General features: G+C 45.8%; 2 protein-coding genes across 2 annotated transcripts; one reads left to right on the top strand and one right to left on the bottom strand.

Annotated features, from left to right (window-relative positions):
- The first annotated feature begins 5137 nt into the window (after positions 1 to 5137).
- LOC116478856 (olfactory receptor 7G2) lies at positions 5138 to 6111 on the top strand. Its single transcript, XM_032170391.2, is given in 2 exon segments — positions 5138 to 5408; positions 5411 to 6111. Coding segments are annotated over 2 exon segments (972 nt in total).
- A 7084-nt stretch (positions 6112 to 13195) lies between these two features.
- LOC116479674 (olfactory receptor 1M1) lies at positions 13196 to 21887 on the bottom strand. Its single transcript, XM_058426098.1, has 2 exons — positions 21791 to 21887; positions 13196 to 15625 (listed from the first exon to the last, which is right to left on the bottom strand). The coding sequence occupies exons 1-2, from the start codon at positions 21817 to 21819 to the stop codon at positions 14671 to 14673; spliced, it is 984 nt and encodes a 327-aa protein (XP_058282081.1). The 5' UTR covers positions 21820 to 21887; the 3' UTR covers positions 13196 to 14670.
- Between the last annotated feature and the right edge of the window lie 471 nt (positions 21888 to 22358).

Raw genomic sequence — 22358 nt, 5'->3', positions numbered from 1 at the left:
CATCTCTACTAAAAATACAAAAATTAGCCTGGTGTGGTGGCACTCGTCTGTAATCCCAGCTACTCTGGAGGCTGAGGCACAAGAATCACTTGAACCTAGAGGCAGAGGTTGCAGTGAGCTGAGATGGTGCCACTGCATTCCAGCCTGGGCGATAGAGTGAGACTGTCTCAAAAAAAAAATATATAATAAGAAGAAAGAAAGAAAGAAGAAAAAAGAAAACCTTCATGTTGGTTATACCTGTCTTCTGGCACAGCTGCTGGCATTCACCTGTGCAGGCTTCCAGCTTGCTTACCTATGCTTGCAGCTTGAGTTTTCAGGCTACTTTTTGTTTGAAAAGAAATTATTTGGGGGCTGCTTTTTATTAAAAAGAAAAACCTTACCCAGGACTTCTGTACCCTCACTAACTGCCTAAAGAATTTCTTTTTAATTCCCATGCTATTATTAGGTTAGTTTATAGCTACTTGTGGCAACAGCAAACAGTTTTATGAGATGAATGCATAGTTCAAAGGAGGGAAGGAGGGGTGTGGTTTCTGTCTCATTTTAATGTCTTTCTGGGTCTGACAATGAAGAGAACCCACATTCCTCAGATCAAAATCCTTTTTTTTACTAGACGAATAGTATGTGTTCTGGGAGCAAGGTTCGTGAAGTGGAGGTGAGCAGAAACAATGGAGAGATGTGGATGGTGTACACGTGGCCTCAGGGAACAGGGACTCAGCCATCCCGGATTCCTCACTCCTCTAGTCTTGGTCTTTAAGGATGTGCACTCCTGGGATCAGGACGATGGTAAAATAGCCAGTGTAATGAGGAGCATTGGATATTGAGGTCCCAGGGATATAGACACTGCAACAAGTCAGGCTGTAAGCACCTCACTGAACATCTCTTACCCAGCTAGGAAGCTGCATCAGAACCTCCTTCCAGACATGATCCTTTTTTGACCAGGACTCGAGTCTGTCTGCGCTTCCTGAGGATAGATCATCCTCTGCAATATCCATGTGAGTTGTTGAGCATCATTTTTGTTGAAGCCAATCAGATAACCCAAAGTCCTTTAGTTAATTAATGCTTTGGAAATGAGGGCAGGTGGTTTTGTTTTTTGGGGTTTTTTTAGAGACAAGGTCTCACTCTGTTGCCTAGCAGGAGTGCGGTGACTCGATCATAGCTCACTGCAGTCTCGAATTCCTGGGATCAACCTAATCCTTTGGCCTCAGCCTCCTGAGTAGCTGGGACCACAGGTGCATGCCATTACACTTTGCAAATTTTTAAATTTTTTTTGTAGACACAGGTTCTCACTACATTGCCCAGGCTGGTCTTACACTCCTGGCCTCTTGTACGCCCGCCTCAGCCTCCCAAAGGACCCGGATTATAGATGTGAGCCACAGCGCCTGGCTATATAAAGCTTTTAAAATGCAACACAATGCCATTGTTATTATTTGGAAGAATAATACCAAATATAATGAAAGGTATAGGAGAATAATATAGATCAATTGTGTGTACTGGTTCCCCTAGGGAAGGGAAAAAAGATAAAAAACATGAAGTGGGGGTTTTCAAATACGCACTTTTTTTTTTTTTTGAGATGGAATCTCACTCTGTCACCCAGGCTGGAGTGCACTGGCATGATCTCGGCTCACTGCAACCTCTGCCTCCCGGGTTCAAGTGATTCTCCTGTCTCAGCTTCCTGAGTAACTAGGATTACAGGTGCACATCACCACACCCAGCTGATTATTTTGTATTTCTAGTAGAGACAGGGTTTCACCATATTGGTCAGCTGGTCTTGAACTCCTGACCTCAGATGATCTACCTGCCTCAGCCTCCCAAAATGCTGGGATTACAGGTATGAGCCACCATGCCCAGCCTCAAATACACACTTTATTGCAATAAAAATATTTATTACTTTTTGCAATAAAAAGACCTAAATCAAAGATGGTGAATTGTGTGAATTTTTTTTTTTTTTTTTTTTTTTGAGACACAGTCTCCCTCTGTCACCCAGGCTGGAGTGCAGTGGCAAGATCTCGGCTCACTGCAACCTCTGCCTCTCAGGTGCAAACGATTCTCCTGCCTCAGCCTCCCAAGTAGCTGGGGTTACAGGCGTGCACCACACCACCACACTCAGCTAATTTTTTTGTATTTGTAGTGAAGACGGGGTTTCACCATATTGGCCAGGCTGATCTCGAACTCTTGATCTCAGGTGATCCACCCACCTCAGCCTCCCAAAGTGCTGAGATTATAGGCTTGAGCCACCACGCCTGGCCTTGTGTGAATTTTATGTTGTTGACTGATGGGTAGCCAGCCCTTCATTATTCTCTGTACTTTCTGAATAATTCACACATGAATAATCTATAATAAAAATGAATATATCTATGCAGGTTCAAAAATGTTTAGAATTTTTCTCACACTGTACACTGTTTATCATACAAAAATTTTCTTCCTTTCTTCCTCCATTTCTTTCTCCTTTTCTTTTTCTTTCTCTCTCTCTTCCCTCTTTTTTTTGTGAATCATACATCAGTTTTTAAAAAACAAGCTAAACTTTTTTTTTTTTTTAAGACAGAGTGTCACTCTGTCACCCATGCTGGAGTGCAATGGCACAATCTTGGCACACTGCAACCTCCATTTCCTGGGTTCAAGAGATTCTCCTGCCTCAGCCTCCCAAGTAGCTGGGATTGCAGGTGCATGCCACCATGCCTGGCTAATAGTTGTAATTTTAGTAGACATGGGGTTTCACCATGTTGGCTAGGCTGGTCTCGAACTCCTGACCTCGTGATCTGCCTACCTCAGCCTCCCAAAGTGCTGGGATTACAGGCATGAACCACTGTGCACGGCCTGTTGAGGGTTTTTAACATAAAGCAACGTTGAATTTTATTAAAAGCCTTTTTTGCATCTATTGAGATAATAATGTGATTTTTGGTTTTAGTTCTTTTTATGTGATGAATCACATTTATTGATTTCTGTATGTTGACCCAATCTTGCATCAGAGGGATTAAAGTCTATTTGATAGTGGTGGATAAGTTTTTTGATGTGGATAATCATGTTTTATACCTTGTTTTATTCTCAGCACGTAGAAGAATAAATGAAATTGAGTTAGCGTCTTCTAATAATTTGTTTCAATAAAGAAAATGGAGAGGCCAGGCGCAGTGGCTCACGCCTGTAATCCCAGCACTTTGGGATGCCGAGGCAGTTGGATCACACGGTCAGGAGTTCCAGACTAGTCTGGCTAAGATGGTGAAACCCCATCTCTACTACAAATTCAAAAATTAGCCAGGCGTGGTGGCGGGCGCCTGTAATCCCAGCTACTCTGGAGGCCGAGGCAGGAGAATAGCTTGAACCCGGGAGGCGGAGGTTGCAGGGAGCCGAGATCGCGCCACTGTATTCTAACCTGGGTGACAGAGCAAGACTCCGTCTCAAAAAAAAGGAAAAGAAAAAGAAAAAAAGAAAAGAAAATGGAGGGAATAGGAGGAGAGAGAAAAGAAATGTAGGAAGAAAGTAAGCAAGGAGAAGGATTTGAATATTCACTTAGGTTCACAGTACACACTAGAGAATTTAAAAATTTGTTTGTTTGTTTGTTTGTTTGTCTGTTTTTTGAGACAGAGTCTCGCTCTGTCACCCAGGCTGGAGTGCAGTGGCGCGATCTTGGCTCACTGCAAGCTCCGCCTCCCGGGTTCACGCCATTCTCCTGCCTCAGCCTCCCGAGTAGCTGGGACTACAGGTGCCAGCCACCACGCCCAGCTAATTTTTTGTATTTTTAGTAGAGATGGGGTTTCACCGTGTTAGCCAGGATGGTCTCGATCACCTGACCCTGTGATCCGCCCGCCTCGGCCTCTTGAAGTGCTGGGATTACAGGCGTGAGCCACCGTGCCCGGCCAAGAATTTTAAAATTTTTTAAATGTTAAGTTTTATCATTTTTTAAAGTTTCAGAATGACACAAACTGACAAAATGTTAGCATGTTGCAGTATGTTTCTATATTCATTTGTATTGGGTAACATTGAAAATCGGATGATTGTTTTAGAAAATCACATGTGAAAGATGACAAATAGGTAATATTTAGCATGCTAACTCTGACTTTCTATCTCTAGCGCTGTTTGGAGCTCCTTGCTGATAAGAATCCTAAAGGCACATGTGGTCTTAGCAGGAAAGAGCACTAGACTAGACTAGAAGCGTCTGCCATGGGTAAGGGAACAGCAGAAAGAATAAAGATAAAAGATTTCCACATTCTTTAGCCAAGAGTGGTGGCTCACACCTGTAATCCCAGCACTTTGGGAGGCTGAGGCAGGCGGATCACTTGAAGTCAGGAGTTTGAGACCAGCCTGACCTACATGGTGAGACCCCATCCCCACTAAACATACAAAAAAAAATTTTTTTTAATTAGCCAAGCATGGTGGTGTGCACCTGTAACCCCAGCTACTTGAGAGGCTGAGGCAGGAGAATCACTTGAACCTGGGAGGTGGAGATTGCAGTGAGCTAAGATCACACCACTGCACTCCAGCCTGGGCGACAGAGTGAGACCCTATCTTCCCCCCCAAAAAAAGATTTCCACATTTTTTGATTATGAAAACTCCACTCCTGGGCCAGGCATGGTGGCTCATGCCTGTAATCCCAGCACTTTGGGAGGCTGAGACAGGTGGATCACTTGAGGTCAGGAGTTCGAGATCAGCCTGACCAACATGGTGAGACCCCCCCTACCAATCTCTACTAAAAAGACACACACACACACACACACACAAATTAGCCAGGAATAGTGGTGTGCACCTGTAACCACAGCTACTTGGGAGGCTGAGGCCGGAGAATCACTTGAACATGGAGGTGGAGCTTACAATAAGCTAAGATTACACCACTGCACTCCAGCCTGATGGACAGAGTGAGACCCTGTCTCAAAAAAAAAAAAAAAAAGATTTTCACATTTTTTGATTAAGAAAACTCCACTCCTAAGTAAACATTTTGAACTGGCTCTCAAAATTCAGCATCTATCAAAAACATCTACAAGGCTTGTGAAAGAATAGACTGTCGGTTCTCATCCCCAGAGTTTATCAGCAAGAAGTCTGGGGAGGGGAGCAAGATTTTGCATTTCTGTCATGTTCTCGAGTGATGCCGATGCAGCTGCTACTTACAGATTTTGTTATCTTTTCCATCAGATTCATCATCAACAGCATGGAAGCGAGAAACCAAACAGCTGTTTCAGAATTCCTTCTCCTGGGACTGATACAGGATCCAGAACTGCAGCCTGTCCTCTTCAGCCTGTTCCTGTCCATATACCTGGTCACCATCCTGGGGAACCTGCTCATCCTCCTTGCTGTCATCTCTGACTCCCACCTCCACACCCCCATGTACTTCTTCCTCTCCAATCTCTCTTTTTCGGACATTTGTTTAAGCACAACCACGATCCCAAAGATGCTGGTGAACATCCAAGCTCAGAATCGAGCAACACGTACACAGGCTGCCTCACCCAGATCTGCTTTGTCTTGGTTTTTGCTGGCTTGGAAAATTGTCTCCTTGCAGCAATGGCCTATGACCGCTATGTGGCCATTTGTCACCCCCTTAGATACACGGTCATCATGAACCCCCGCCTCTGTGGCCTGCTGATTCTTCTCTCTCTGTTGACTAGCATTGTGAATGCCCTTCTTCTCAGCCTGATGGTGTTGAGGCTGTCCTTCTGCACAGACCTGGAAATCCCGCTCTTCTTCTGTGAACTGGCTCAGGTCATCCAACTCGCCTGTTTGGACACCCTCATCAATAGCATCCTGATATAGTTTGCAGCTTGCATATTTGGTGGTGTTCCTCTGTCTGGAATCATTTTCTCTTACACTCAGATCGCCTCCTCTGTTTTGAGAATGCCATCAGCAAGTGGAAAGCACAAAGCCTTTTCCACCTGTGGGTCTCACCTCTCCGTTGTGCTCGTGTTCTATGGGGCAGGTTTGGAGGTGTACATTAGTTCTGCAGTTACTGACTCACCTAGGAAGACTGCAGTGGCTTCAGTGATGTATTCTGTGGTCCCTCAAATGGTGAACCCCTTTATCTATAGTCTGAGAAATAAGGACATGAAGGGAACCTTGAGGAAGTTCATAGGGAGGATACCTTCTCTTCTGTGGTGTGCCATTTGCTTTGGATTCAGGTTTCTAGAGTAAGTCAAAGTGACAGGATTCCTGGTGAGCTAGAATGCCTCTTTTTTTTTTTTTTTTTCTCTGAGATGGAGTCTTGCTCTGTCTCCCAGGCTGGAGTGCAATGGCACGAACTTGGCGGCTCACTGCAACTTCCACCTCCGGGTTCAAGCCATTCTCCTGCCTCAGCCTCCTGAGTAGCAGAGATTACAGGCACCTGCCACCACACCCAGCTAATTTTTGTATTTTTAGTAGAGATGGAGTTTCACCATGTTGGCCAGGCTGGGCTCGAACTCCTGATGTCAAGTGATCCACCCGCCTTGGCCTCCCAAAGTGCTGGGATTACAGGCGTGAGACACCGCGCCCAGCCTGCCTGACTCTTTCATCACCAAGTTCTTCCAAAATGTCTAGATGGCATAAAGGCCAACTACATTTCCACTCAGGCTTGAAATCTGACTTTGCTTTTTTTGTCTGGATCTGCGATGATGGACATGTTATTTTAATTCTCTAGACTCAATTTCTTTGCTCAGGCCATAGACTCAGAGGCTGAGCCCAAGTTATTTATTTATTTATTTAGAGATGGAGTCTCACTCTGTCGGCCAGGCTGAAGTGAAGTGGTGTGATCTCGGCTCGCTATAATCTCCACCTCCCGGGTTCAAGCGATTCTCCCGCCTCTGCCTACTGAGTAGCTGGGACTACAGGCACACAACACCACACCCGGCTAATTTTTGTATTTTTAGTAGAGATGAGGTTTCACCATGCTGGCCAGGGTGGTCTCGATCTCCTGACGTTGTGATCCATTCACCTTGGCCTCCCAAAGTTCTGGGATTACTGGGATTACAGGCGTGAGCCACCGCACCTGGCTGAGTGATTTTTTTTTAATAGATTAGTCTCAGAAGAAGAAAAGTTGTGGAAGGTAGATAGGTCAGGGGGATAGGTCAGAAAAATGTGTTTTTGGTTTTTTGTTTAGTTTAGTTTTTTTTTTTTTTCTGAGACGGAGTCTTGCTCTGTCCCCTAGGCTGGAGTGCAATAGCATGATCTCGGCTCACTGCAACCTCCGCCTTCCGGATTCAAGCGATTCTCCTGCCTCAGGCTCCCAAGTAGCTGGGTAGTTTTGTTTTTTTGTTTTTTTGTTTTTTTGTTTTTTCACAGACAGGGTCTTGCTTTGTCACCTAGGCTGGAATGCAATGACACGATCATAGCTCCCTGCAGCCTCAAACTCCAGGACTCCAGGGCTCAAACTCCAGGGACCCTCCTACCTCAGCCTCCTAGGAAGCTAGGACTCCAGGCATACACCACCACACCCAGTGTGGGGTGTGGTGTACAGATGGACTCTGGCTATGTTGCCCAGGTAGGTCTCAAAACCTAGGTTCAAGTGATCCTCCTGCCATGGCCTCCCAAAGATCTGAGATTAGAGGTGAAGTCACTGTGCCCCGCCGGGAAAAGGATTTAAGCGAGGTTGTTGTTATATCTGGAGACAAGCTTCCACCTTATTGCATATTTAGGGTCTTGTCAATTGCAGTGTAGACCTATAGTGGGTCAAGGGAGCTAAGTTTTCATCCAATTTAGTAACTAGTGGGACCAGTCACTGGTAAACTATATTCTCCCTAGACAACATTAGCATCTATTATGCTCAGTTTTATCATCAAAAAATTAGCATAATTAGATTATCTTAGTGATTTGAGATTATTGTGAGATATTTGAACTTCATAAGTGAGGACACCTTAGGTTCCAATTTAAAAAATAGGAGCCCTGGGCCAGGCACAGTGGCTCACACCTGTAATCCTAGCACTTTGGGAGGCTGAGGCAGGTGGATCACGAGCTCAGGAGATCGAGACCATCCTGGCTAACACGGTGAAACCTCGTCTCTACTAAAAAATACAAAAAATTAGCCGGGCGTGGTGGCGGGCACCTGTATTCCCAGCTACTCGGGAGGCTGAGGCAGGAGAATGGTGTGAACCCAGGAGGCAGAGCTTGCAGTGAGCCAAGATCAGGCCACTGCACTCCAGCCTGGGTGACAGAGCGAGACTCCGTCTCGAAAAAAAAAAAAATAGGAGCCCTGGCCAGGCACGGTGGCTCATGCCTATAATCCCAGCACTTTGGGAGGCCAAGGTGGGTGGATCACTTGAGGTCAGGAGTTCAAAACTGGCCTGGCCAACATGGTGAAACCCCATCTCTACTGAAAACACAAAAATTAGCCAGGTGTGGTGGCTGGAGCCTGTAATCCCAGCTACTCAGGAGGCTGAGGCAGGAGAATTGCTTGAGCCCAGGAGGCGGAGGTTGCAGTTAGCCGAGATTGCACCGCTGCACTCCAGCCTGGGAGACAGAGCAAGACTCAATAAATAAACAAACAAACAAACAAACAAATAAATAAATAAATAAATAGCAACCCTAACTCTAATATGCTCAGACAATAAAGACAGTTCTCTTTCGTTACAAGGATCTCAGAATTAGGGAATGTGCAGGAATAGGAGAGGGCTTCATTCAGTCCTTCACGAGGTGCCCTCCCCCTAGCACTGGTTTTCCTTTGACTGCAACAGGTAGAGTTGCAGTCAGTGCAGGAGACATATCTAGACCTGATTCCCAGAGACAGAAAACGGAGAACCCTTCCCTGGGTCCATTGATAATAGATAACTTTCATGGAGTCAACCAGAAGACATGTCTGTCATGAGTTGGCTCATGGCCCTCGGAAGACTATATCCACATTCTAATCCTCTCGCTTGTGAATCTGAGCATTTATTTATTTATTTATTTATTTATTTATGTGAGATGGAGTCTTGCCCTGTCGCCCAGGCTGGAGTGCAGTGGTGTGATCTTGGCTCACTGCAACCTCCGCTTCCTGGGTTCAAGAGATCCTCCTTCCTCTGCCTCCTGAGAAGTTGGGATTACAGGTGCCGGCCACCACAGTCTGCTAATTTTTGTATTTTTAATAAAAATACAAACTCTAATAAAAAGAGATGGGTTTTTGCCATGTTGGCCAGGCTGGTCTTGAACTTCCGGACTCAAGTGATACACCTGCCTCAGCCTCCCAAAGTGCTGGGATTACAGATGTGAGCCACCGCACCTGGCCTTGAATCATATGACAAAAGGGTGAATGTGACTTATTTGGGAAAAGGGTCTTTGCAGAGAAGCAGCTTACCCTAGATTACCTGGGCAGGCTCTAAATGTAACCACATGTTTTCTTATAAGATAGGCAGAGGTGGAGGCCAGGAGCAGTGGTTCATCCTTGTAATTCCAACACTTTGGGAGGCTGAGACAAGAGAATTGCTTGAGGCCAGGAGTTTGAAACCAGCTGGACAACAAAGTCAGACCCTGTTACAAAAAAATTCAAAAAATTAGCTTGGCATGGTGGTGTGTACCTGTAGTCCCAATTACTCGGGAGGCTGAAATGGGAGATCTCTTGAGCCCAGGAGTTGGAGACTGCAGTGAGCTATGATTGCACCATTGCACTCCAGCCTGGGCAACAGAGTGAGACTCAGTCTCAAATAAAAAAAGAAAAAAGAAAGAAAAAAAAAAAGACAGAAGTGGAGAAAACACAAAGAAAAGGAAGAAGTAATGTAACCATGGAGACAGGAATTTTATTGATGCTGTTAGTATTTGATTGACAGTCTTGTACATTTTTGCCCTACAAATCTGTCCTTTTAATATGCATGTTGTTTATAGCCCTATACAATTTATTAAACAAATTTTATTCTTTTTGACATTGTTAAAGTTGAAACTTCATGAACGAATTTTGTGTCCTGATTGTTGTTTCCTGTTTTTTTTTTTTTTTTTTTTGAGAAGGGTCTTACTCTCACCCAGGCTGGAGGGCAGGAGTATGATCATATAGCTCACTTCAGCCTCAACCTCCTGGGCTCAAGTGCTCCTCCTGCCTCAGCCTTCCAAGTAGATGGGACCATAGGTACACACCACTATTAGAAATGTCAAAAATCAGCTGGACTTTGTCTCAGCTACTTGGGAGGCTGAGGCAGAAGAATCATTTGAACCCGGGAGACGGAGGTTGCAATGAGCTAAGATCATACCACTGCACTCCAGCCTGGGTGACACAGCAAGACTCCATCTAAAAAAAAAAAAAGGTGTCATACTTTTCATCATCTGGTGGCATTCTCAGAATGAAGGAGACCATTTGAATGTAAGAGAAAGTAATACCACATATTCTTATGCAGGAATATAAAATTTTTAAAAACACACACACATATCCTGATGAATTAATTTTATTTTTAAGCTGAAATGTTGTATTAGTCTTTCTGATATTGTTTGTTAAAATGAGGGCACCTTTAAAGGTATGTAGAGAAAGAGGTGTTGAATCCAGTACAGAAGGAAGAAGGGGCTGGGCGCTGTGGCTCATGCCTGAAATCCCAGCACTTTGGGAGGCCAAGGCGGGTGGATCACCTGAGGTCAGGAGTTCAAGACCTGCCTGGCCAACATGGTGAAACCCCGTCTCTACTAAAAAGTATAAAAATTAGCTGGGCGTGGTGGCGCATGCCTGTAGTCCCAGCTACTCTGGAGGCTGAGGCAGGAGAATTGCTTGAACCCGCGAGGCGGAGGTTGCAGTGAGCTGAGATCTTGCCACTGCACTCCAGCCTGGACGACAAGAGCAAAACTTCGTCTCAAAATAAATAAATACATAAATAAATAAACCAACAAAAAATAAAATAAAATAAATAAGGGTGAGAGTTTCCTACTAGGCAATTTGTTTGTTTGTTTGTTTGTTTGTTTGTTTGTTTTTTAGCAGAATCTCACTCTGTTGCCCAGGCTGGAGTGCAGTGGTGTGATCATGGCTCACTGCAGCCTCAACCACCCCAGGCTCAGGTGATGCATCCTCTCACCTCAGCCTCTGGAGTAGCTGAGACTACAGGTTCACACCACCATGTCTGGCTAATTTTTTATTTTTTGTAGAGAAGGGGTTTCACTATGTTGCACAGAGTAGTCTCAAACTCCCGGGCTCGTGCAATCCACCTGCCTCAGCTTCCAAAGTGCCAGGATTACAGGCATGAGCCACTGCACCCGGCCTTTTCTCCCTGTGGGTCTCACCTCTCAGAAACCCATTTCTAGAGTGTCATCATTCCACTAATATGCCAGCTACTTTGGACTTTAAGCTGTGAAATATACAAAAGAGAAATTCATAATGAATGATCCGGAAAACCTGATTAAGGTATTCGAATACAAGAGAAGATCATCATGGTTAAGGGTGAGAATTTGGAATCAGACCAACTGGCTTTGAATTCCACCTGTGCTTTGTAAATAACCGTATGATTGTTGACACTTTATTTCACTGCTCCAAGCTCTATTTGCTCCTCTATAAAGTTAGCATTATTGGCCAGGTGCAGTGGCTCACACCTGTAAGCCCAGTACTTTGGGAGGCCGAGGCGGGTGGATCACCTGAGATCAGGAGTTCAAGACCAGCCTGGGCAACATGGTGAAATGCAGTCTCTACTAAAAGTACAAAAAAGTAGCCGGGCGTGGTGGCACACACCTGTAATCCCAGCTACTCGGGAGGCTGAGGCAGGAGAATCACTTGAACCGGGGAGGTGGAGGTTGCAATGAGCTGAGATGGCACCATTGCACTCCAGCCTGGGTGACACAGTGAAACACCTTCTCAAAAAAAAATTTTTTTAAGTTAGCGTTATTGTATTTGTTTACATATTTAGGAAGACTTCTATATCAGTGTTTGTGTTGCTACAAGGAATACCTGAGTCTGGGTTATTTATTTATTTATTTATTTTGAGACAGAGTGTCACTCTTGTTGCCCAGGCTGGAGTGCAGTGGCGCAGTCTCAGCTCACTGCAACCTCTGCCTCCTGGGTTCAAGCGATTCTCCTGCCTCAGCGTCTCCAGAAGCTGGGATTACAGGAGTGTGCCACCACGCCCGGCTAATTTTTGTATTTTTGGTAGAGACAGGGTTTCACCATGTTGGCCAGACTGCTTTCGAGCTCCTGACCTCAAGTGATCTGCCTGCCTCAGCCTCCCAAAGTGCTGGGATTACGGGCGTGAGCCACTGAGCCCGGCCTAGAGTCTGGGTAATTTATAAAGAAAAGAGGCTTATTTCACTCACAGTTTGGCAGACTGTACAAGAAGGGTGGTGCCATCATCTACTTCTGGTGCAGACCTCAGGAAGCTTCCAATGACAGTGGAAGGGGAAGGGGAGCTGGTGTGTCAAATGGTGAGAGAGGAAGAGAGAGAGGGGAGGAGTGCCAGGGTCTTTGTGAAGTAGTAGAACAAGAACTTCCTCATTACTATGGGGAGGGCACTAAAGTCTTCATGATGAATCTGCCCCCATAACCAAACACCTCTGCCTAGACCTCACCTCCAACACTGGGGATCACATTGCAACATAAGATCTGGAGAAGACAAACATCCAAATTATATCAACTTGAGACACTTCAACTTTATTTATTTATTTACTTATTTGTTTGTTTGTTTGTTTGTTTACTTATTTATTTTGAGACAGTCTCGCTGCATCCCCCAGGCTGAAGTGCAGTGGTGCCATCTCGGCTCACTGCAACCTCCACCTCCCGGGTTCGCGTGATTCTCCTGCCTCAGCCTCCCGAGTAGCTGGGATTACAGGCACGCACCACCATGCCTGACTAATTTTTGTATTGTTAGTAGAGATGGGGTTTTGCCATGTTGGCCAGGCTGGTCTTGAACTCCTGACCTCAGGTGATCTGCCTGCCTTGGCCTCCCAAAGTGCTGGGATTACGGGTGTAAGCCACAGCACCTGGGACACTTCTACTTTAATAGTGACTCATATAAAGACAAGGGGTAAGAACAATGATTGGGCCAGGTGTGGTGGCTGACGTCTGTAATCGCAACATTTTGGGAGGCCAAGGCAGGTGGATCACCTGAGGTCAGAAGTTCAAGACCAGCCTGGCCAACATGGTGAAACCCCGTCTTTACTAAAAATACAAAAAAACTAGCTGGGCGTGTTGGTGCGCACCTGTAGTCCCAGATACTGGGGAGGCTGAGGCGGAGGATTGCATGAGCCCAGGAGGTGGAGGTTGCAGTGAGCTGAGATCATGCCACTACACTCCAGCCTGGGCAACAGAGTGAGACTCTGTATCAAAAAATAAATAAATAAATCAGCCAGGTGTAGTGGCTCACACCTGTAATCCCAGCATTTTGAGAGGTTGAGGTGGGAGGATGGCTTGAGCCCAGGAGTTTGAGAGCAGCCTGGACAACATAGTGAGACCCCATCTCTACTAAAAAAAAATTAAAATAAAAATAAATTAGCCGGGCATGGTGCTGCATGCCTCTGGTTCCAACTACTTGGGAGGCTGAGGTGGAAGGATTGCTTGAGCCCAGGAGGTCAAAACTGCAGTGAGCTATAATCATGCTGCTGCACTCCTGCCTGGGCAACAGAGCCCCAAAATGATTATCTTTCCTAACAGAGTTCAGAGATAGAGTTGGTCCAGCCACAGAACCACAGGGGCGGCATTTCACTCCTTCACGTGTTGACATCTTCCTAAGACTCCTCCCCAGTGGTCACTGTGTTATTCGGCTGGGGCTGGTTATAACAAAACACTGCAGACTGGGTGGCTAAATAAGCAAAGTGGATTGTCTCATGGTTTTGAAGGTCAGAAGCCCAAGATCGATGTGCTGTTGGGATTGGTTTTTGGTGAAGTCGTTCTTCCGTGGCAGATAGACCCCCTTTCGCTGTGTCCTCAAATGGCATTTCCAGCCAGGCTTGGTGGCTCACGCCTGTAATCCCAGCACTTTGGGAGGCCCAGGTGGGTAGATCATTTGAGGTCAGGAGTTTGAGACCAGCCTGGCCCACATGGTAAAACCCTGTCTCCACTAAAAATACAAAAATTAGCTGGGTATGGTGATGGGTACCTGTAGTCCCAGCTACTCTGGAGGGTGAGGCAGGAGAATCGCTTGAACCCAGAGGCGGAGGTTGCAGTGAGCAGAGATCATGCCATTGCACTCCAGCCTGGGTGACAGAATGAGACTCTGTCTCAAAAACAAAAAAGAAAACAAAAAGAAAAACAGTTACCAGACCAACCTGAGATTTCCCGTGAAACTTCTGCAGGCTGGGTAGTACGGCAAAACCCTGTCTGTACAAAAAATACAAAAATTAGCTGAGCATGGTGGTACGTGCCTATGATCCTAGCTACTTGGAAGGCTGAGGTGGGAGGACCGCTTGAGCCAGGGAGGTCAAGGCTGCAACAAGCCGTGATCATGCCACTGCACTCCAGCCTGGGCAACAGAGCGAGACTCTGTCTCAAAAAACCAAAAACGAACAAAAAATTCAAAGTGAGGCTCAGCATGGTAGCTCACACCTGTAATCCTAGGACGTTAGAAGGCTCCGGTATTGCTTGAGCCCAGGAGTTCCAGACAAGCCTGGCCAAATTAGTGAGACCCCCATCTCTAGTAAAACAACGCACAAACAGAGAGAAGTTTGAAGCTGCAGTGAGCTATGATCATGCCACTGCACTCCAGCACAGGCAACATAGTGAGACCCCATTTCTAAACAATAATAATAATAAAATGCAAAGTGCCTATTCTTCAACTCATGCAATTCCAGATGTTAGCCCAAGACCCCCAGATGTATATATTCTACCCCCCAGAAGTTCCCAAGTCCTGGTGGTCAGGAAGATGAAGCGATCTTTCTGTTGACCAGCTTCCTGAGAGCCCCTTTCAGGTCTCTGTTCCTCAAGCTGTAGATGAAGGGGTTCAGCATGGGGGTGACTGCTGTGTACATCACCGCAGAAGCTTTCTCCTTCACAGTGGTGTGGACAGAGGAGGGACACAGATAGACACCAATGGTGGTCCCATAGAAGAGAGCAACCACAGACAGGTGGGAGCTGCAGGTGGAGAAAGCTTTCTTCCTGCCGCCTGCAGAGGGGACCTTCATGATGGCCACAAGGATTCGAGCATAGGAGGCCAGGATGCAGACAAAGGGCGTGGCTATCACTATCCCTGCCACAATGAGGATGAAGATCTTGTTCACAGAGACGTCCGTGCACGAAAGTCGGAGGATGGGAGTGAGGTCGCAGAAGTAGTGAGGCACCTCGTGGCTGCCACAGAAAACGAGACGGGCCATCAGGAGGATGTGAGTGAGTGAGATGAAGCAGGAAAACGCCCAGGGGACGCCGACCAGCAGGCCACAGAGGCGTGGGCTCATGATCTTGGCGTAGTGCAACGGGTGGCAGATGGCCACGAACCGGTCATAAGCCATCACGGCGATTAAGACGCTGTCCACGATGCCGAAGAAATGGAAGAAGTACATCTGGATCAGGCAGCAGGGATAAGAGATGGTCTTGCTCCCAGTTTGAAGGCTCACCAGCATCTTGGGGATGGTGTTGGTGGCCAGACAGAAATCAACCAGGGACAGGTTGGCCAGGAAGAAGTACATGGGGGTGTGGAGGTGGGAGTCTACGCTGATGGCCAGGATGATGAGCAGGTTCCCCACGACCGTGACCAGGCACATGCAGAGGAACAGAGAAAAGAGAAGCGTCTCCTGCTCCGGCTTTTCTGAGAGTCCCAGGAGGATGAATTGAGATGCACTGGTTTGGTTTCTTGGTTCCATGGGTGTGAGTCCTCTGGAAGTATGGAAAGGGGAGGTTATAGGAATGCCGGGGAGATGGTTTTGGAAGGTTAGATGAGCTCACATCCCAGTTCTCATCTGGGCTAATTATGACACCACATATACATATATATATGTGTGTGTGTGTATAGAATATATATATGTGTGTGTATGTATATATATAGAGAGAGACAGAGAGAGAATATATGTAAATATATTCCACACGTGTATGGTGTTGTGTGTGTGTATATATATAGAATATATATGTGTGTGTGTGTATATATATATATATATATATAGAGAGAGAGAGAGAGAGAATATATGTAAATATATTCCACACATGTATGGTGTTGTAACTTTAGAGACCCTGTCTCTAAAATAGAAATATTATATATATTATTACATATTATGTATATATACATATATATACATATATGTATATTTTTTGAGACAGAGTCTTGCTTTGTCACCCAGGTTGGAGTGCAGTGGTGCAATCTCTGCTCACTGCAACCTCTGCCTCCCGGGTTCAAGTGATTCTCCTGCCTCAGCCTCCTGAGTAGCTGGGACTACAGGTGCCCACCATCACGCCTGGCTAATTTTTTGTACTTTTAGTAGAAACAGGGTTTCACCATATTGGCTAGGCTGGTCTCGAACTCCTGACCCTGTGATCCACCCACCTTGGCCTCCCAAAGTGCTGGGATTACAGGCGTGAGCCACCGCACCAGGCTAAAGATATTATTTTTTAGAGACAGGGTCTTGCTGTGTCACCCAGGAGGGAGTGCAGTGGTGAAATCATAGCTCATTGCAACCTTGAACTCCTAGGCTAAAGCCATCCTCCTGCCACAGCCTCTCTAGGAGCGGGGTCTACAGGCACACAGCACCAAGCCTGGCTTATTTATCTTTTTTTGTGTTTAGTGGAGACAGGGTCTTGCTATGTTGTCCAGGCTAGTCTTGAACTCCTGAGCTCAAGTGATCCTCCCATCTAGGCTTTCCAAAGCACTGTGATTGCAGGTGTGAGCTACCGCACTTGGCCTGACAACAGCTTATATATAGGTTGCACCTTAAACCATGGATGAAGTATTTATAGCAACTCTTCTTCATTTTTATTAATTAAAAAATGTTAGGGCCGGGCACGATGGGTCCCATCTGTAATGCCAGCACTTTGGGAGGCTGAGGCGGGCAGATAGCTTGAATGCAGGTGTTCAAGAGCAGCCTGAGCAACATGGCAAAACCCCACCTCTACCAAAAAAAAAAAAATAGCCAGGCCTGATGGTGGACTCCTATAGTCCCAAGTACTCAGGAGGCTGAGGTGGGAAGATTGCTTGACCCTTGGAGCAGAGGTTGCAGTGAGCCAAGATCACGCCACGGTACTCCAGCCTGGTGACAGAGCAAGACTCCGTCTCAATAACAACAACAACAACAATAATAATAATAGGGTTATACAAAGCATTCTTTCCCTCTTTTCTTTCTTCCTGACATGGCAAACTCAACATATAAAAAAATAAAGTCTATTTTCTCCCAGAGCCACTATGTCCATGAATGGAATCACCATCCTTCCAGATACCTGTGTTTGAAATTTTCAGTCTTCCTCCCTTTCTACCTCCACCACCAAAGCCAGTCCATCAATGAGTGTTACATCCTCTACAAGTCGAACTTCCTTCCTTTGTGTTTTTTTTCCTTTTGAGACGGGGTCTTGCTCTGTTGCCTAGGCTGGAGTGCAGTGGCATGATCTTGGCTCACTATAATCTCTGCTTCCCAGGCTCAAGCAATTCTGCCTCACCCTCCCGAGTAGCTGGGATTACAGGAGCATGCCACCATGCCCAGCTCACTTTTGTATTTTTAGTAGAAATGGGGTTTAACCCAGCTGAGTATCTGGACACTAAAATAAAATAGCAACATGCTCCTTAGTTCACATCCAACACCTTTATCCTTAGCATGTGTGGCAATTCTTGATTAATTGGAATTAAAATAAACAATAGCACCTGTGGTGCAAATACAAAAAAAAAAAAAAGAAAAAAAAAGAAATGGGGTTTAACCTTGTTTGCCAGGCCGGTCTCAAACGCCTGACACTTGGCCTCCCAAAGTGCCGGGATTACGGGTGTAAGCCATTGCTCCCAGCCTGAACTTTCTATTTTTTATTTTATTTATTTGTTTTTTTTTTTTGAGACAGAGTCTTGCTCTGTCACCCAGGCTGGAGTGCAGTGGCATGATCTTGGCTCACTGCAAGCCCTGCCTCCCAGGTTCACCCCATTCTCCTGCCTCAGCCTCCCGAGTAGCTGGGACTACAGGTGCCCGCCACCACGCCCAGCTAATTTTTTGTACTTTTTAGTAGAGACGGGGTTTCACCATGTTAGCCAGGATGGTCTCAATCTTCTGACCTCGTGATCTGCCCACCTTGGCCTCCCAAAGTGCTGGGATTACAGGCGTGAGCCACCTCGCCCAGCCTGAACTTTTTATTTTTGTAGTAATTTCCAGTCATCTCTTCTTCCAGACACCCTAAATGAAAGGCTCTTATTACTTCTGAGTTGCCAAGTTCACTAATCTTTAGCTAGCCTCATGCATCCAGTTATCTTCCTTTGAAACAATCCTGAAGTCAGCCAGGTGCGGTGGCTCACGCCTGTCATCCTAGCACTTTGGGAGGCTGAGGCAAGTGGATCACCTGAGGCTGGGAGTTCAAGTCCAGCCTGACCAACATGGAGAAACCCTGTCTCTACTAAAAATACAAAATTAGCTGGGCGTGGTGGCGCATGCCTGTACTCCCAGCTACTCGGGAGGCTGAGGCAGGAGAATTGCTTGAACCCGGGAGGCAGAGGTTGTAGTGAGCCCAGATTGCGCCATTGCACTCCCACCTGGGCAACAAGAGCAAAACTCCATCTCAAAAAAAGGAACAATCCTGAAGTCACTAAATGAATCTTCCTGCATTACGGTTCTGATCGTGTCACTTTTATATTTTTATTTTTTATTTTTGTGATTTCTAATGAACACCTTGCACAGGTCACTTTTATTCACTTACGCATTCGTTCATTCATTCTGTAAAAAATTATTGGTAATTGCAATATACAGTGACAGGATCCGGGCTGAGTTGTGGGGACAAATACATGAAAATACACAGACCCTGTCCTCAAGACATTTGAAATCAGGAATTGTTTGTCTTTGTTCATTTTTGTGACCAGCATCTTATCTGGGATACAGAAGGCATAAACATAATTGTTCCATATATGCATGAATCAGTGATGATTATCCTGTATTGTCAGGCACTGATCTGAGGTCTCTGCTAATTTGCTACTCATGACAACAAAATGATGTTAGTGCTGTTTCATGCAGGAGGAAATGGAAGCACAGAAGATTAACAAAATCAAATGGGGTTTCACTGAGAGCAGGTGGCAGGATTAGCCCAAGCATTCTAAATCTAGAGCATGTACTCTTAATCTCTGTAATCCATGAAGCACGCATGGATTCATGAATTCACAGTTTAGTGAGGGAGATGAACTCCTGGTGGCATTTATCAGATTATGAGGAGCTTGCATTAATAGAGAATCACACCCCACACACACACCACCCCTGAGGATTGTAAGAGCACTCCGAAAACTGTTGAGGCAGCCAGGCATTTTTGGAAAATGTGTTGGCTTTAGGCAGGGCACAGTGGCTCACACCTGTAATCCCAGCACTTTGGGAGGCTGAGGCAGGCGGATCACCTGAGGTCAGGCGTTCGAGACCAGCCTGGCCGACATGGCGAAACCCCATCTCTACTAAAAATACAAAAAACTAGCTGGGCGTAGTGGTGGGCCCCTGTAATCCCGGCTACTTGGAAGGCTGAGGCAGGAGAATCGCTTGAACCCAGGAGGCGGAGGTTGCAGTGAGCTGAGATTGCACCATTGCACTCCAGCCGGGGTGACAAGAGTGAAACTCTGTCTCAAAAAAAAAAAAAATGTGGTATAAATACACAATGGAAAACTATTCAGCCATAAAAATGAAGGAGATCTTGTCATTTACAGCAACAGGGAAAGAACTGGAGCATATTATAAATGAAATAAGCCAGGAACAGAAAGTTAAACACTGCATGTTCTCACTCATATGTGAAAGCTAAAAGAAAAAAAATGATTTCATAGAAGTAAAAAGAACAGAGGATACTAGAGTCTGGGAAGGGCAGAGGGAGGGGGCAGATAGGAAGAGATTTGTCACAGCATACAGAACTACAGGCAGATTGGAAGAATAAGTTCTAGTGTTCTATATCCCTGTAGGATGAATACAGTTAACAATAATGTGCTATATAGCTAAACAGCTAGAAGGAGGATATTGAATGTTCCCAACACAGAGAAATGATAAATGTTTGAGATAATAGATGTGCTAATTACCCAGATCTGATCACTGTACATTACATATATGGAAACATTACTATATACCTCATAAATATATACAATTAAAACATTTTAAAAAGAGTCAGAGTATTTTTTTTTTTTTTTGAGACAGAGTTTCACTCTTGTTGCTCAGGCAGGAGTGCAATGGCACAATCTCAGCTCATTGCAACCTCCGCCTCCCGGATATAAGTGATTCTCCAGCCTCAGCCTCCTGAGTACCTGGGATTACAGGCACCCGCCACCACACCTGGCTAATTTTTTTCTATGTTTACTAGAGATGGGGTTTCACCATGCTGGCCAGGCTGGTCTCGAACTCCTGACCACAGGTGATCTGCCCGCCTTGGCCTTCCAAAGTGCTGGGATTACAGGTGTGAACCACCGCGCCCGGCTGAGTCAGAGTATTTTTCTATCTCAAGAGAAGCGAGTGAATGCTCTGTGATTAAATTACTAATGGAATCAAGGAACTGATCTTAGACATCCTCCTGCCCTGACACCTAAGCTTTCACTGAATTACTATGTCACTCCTCATTCTTCCACAGCTCTTGGGAAAAATTTAAGTATCAGAAACCCGAAGAGTCATCCCTTAAGCTTCTTAATGAGCCTCTCTCCAAGGAAGCACCAGTCCTATCCCATCTGGACCTCTGCACTCTGTGTCCAAGGTCTCTCAGCCTGGAATATTTGCGAATCTCCAAGGGCTTCCAAGACCCAACATGGGGAATAACACAAACTTCCGCCTACAGGAGTACTGAGGGGGAAGCCATCTGTTCCTTCAGGCACTCAAGTGGGCTTGGAAAAGAAAGTCCAGGCTGGGCGCAGTGGCTCACACTTGTAATACCAGAACTTTGGGAGGCTGAGGCGGGTGGATCACCTGAGGTCAAGAGTTGGAGACCAGCGTGGCCATTATGGTGAAACCCCAGCTCTACTAAAAATACAAAAATTAGGTGGGTGTGGTGGCGGGCGTCTGTAATTCCAGCTACTTGGGAGGCTAAGGCAGAAGAATTGCTTGAACCCCGGAGGCGAAGGTTGCAGTGAGCCGAGAGCGTGCCACTGCACTCCAGCCTGGGTGACAGAGTGAGACTCCATCTCAAAAAAAAAAAAAAAAAAAAGTCTAGTTACGAAGAAAAACAGTGCTACAAATAATCATGATTTTTAGGTAAAGAACTGGTAGCATCACAACTAAACCAGGCTGAGCTAGTTTGATAAGAAGAGCCATTGGATCCTGGGCTGAGAAGTGCATGCTGACTGACCAGACAGAATCTTCCAGTGTCGGCCAAGCACAGTGAATCCCAGTACTTTGGGAGGCTGAGGTGGGTGATCACCTGAGGTCAGGAGTTCGAGACCAGCCTGACCAACACGGCAAAACCCCGTCTCTACTAAAAATACAAAATTTGCAAGACATGGTGGTGCATGCCTGTAATCCTAGCTACTCAGGAGGCTGAGGTAGGAGAATTGCTTGAACCTGGGAGTCCGAGATCGCGCCATTGCACTCCAGCCTGGGCAACAAGAGCAAAACTCCATCTTGGGGGGAAAAATGTTCAAAAAATCAGCCGGGTGTGGTGGCACATGCCTATAGTCCCAACTACTCTAGAGGCTGAGGCAGGAAGATTGCTTAAGCCCAGGAGGTAGAAGCTGCAGTGAGCCGTGATTGTGCCACTGCACTCCAGCCTGGATGACAGAGCAAGGTTCTGTCTCTAAAATAGATAAATCAGTAAATCAATAAATAATAAAAAAGAATCTTCCAGTGTATCTGAGATCATTTAGCTTGGCCTTCATTAATTTTACCAACATTCGTTCAGTCTCTCTCTCTCTCTCAGCTCACTCACTGGGCTATCTTTCCTCTTCTTGACACCATCACCCAGGCATAAGTTAAACTGGCTCAGTGTCCTCCCAGCAGGTACTAGATGATGAAGTTAGACGTTTGGGCCAGCAGATGCTACATAGAAGCACTGGGAAGTTGTCCTCCTCATCTAAAGAAGAAAAGCTAGGGTGGGGGATAAGTTGTAGGAACCGAGGGGATATTTACAATTTCTGGGCCAATAAGAAGTCAATTCCCCAAGCTCCTTGTTACACAAATTGTCCAATTTCGTCTCTAGTCCCTGAATAGTTCTGTTTCCTATGGGGGCTGGGACATGGCAGTAAGAACCATTTTATGTCTTCATGAGGCAAATTAGGGGTAAGTTGCATGATTCCTAACTTTCTCTGCACTCTCTCTTCCAGGAACAAACTCTCCTTGTCTTCTAAACTCAGTCTTTCCAATGCCCAGGGCTTCTTATATCAGAAGGTTCCATTCTTATTGGAAGCCAGTGTTCCTCATCACTTAAAGAACTAAGAAATGGCCGGGTGCGGTGGCTCATGCCTGTAATCCCAGCACTTTGGGAGGCTGAGGTGGGC

Source organism: Hylobates moloch, unplaced genomic scaffold (genome assembly GCF_009828535.3).
Source record: "Hylobates moloch isolate HMO894 unplaced genomic scaffold, HMol_V3 SCAFFOLD_12, whole genome shotgun sequence".
NCBI classification, from domain to species: domain Eukaryota; kingdom Metazoa; phylum Chordata; class Mammalia; order Primates; family Hylobatidae; genus Hylobates; species Hylobates moloch.
This window is presented reverse-complemented; position numbering and strand designations above follow the sequence as displayed.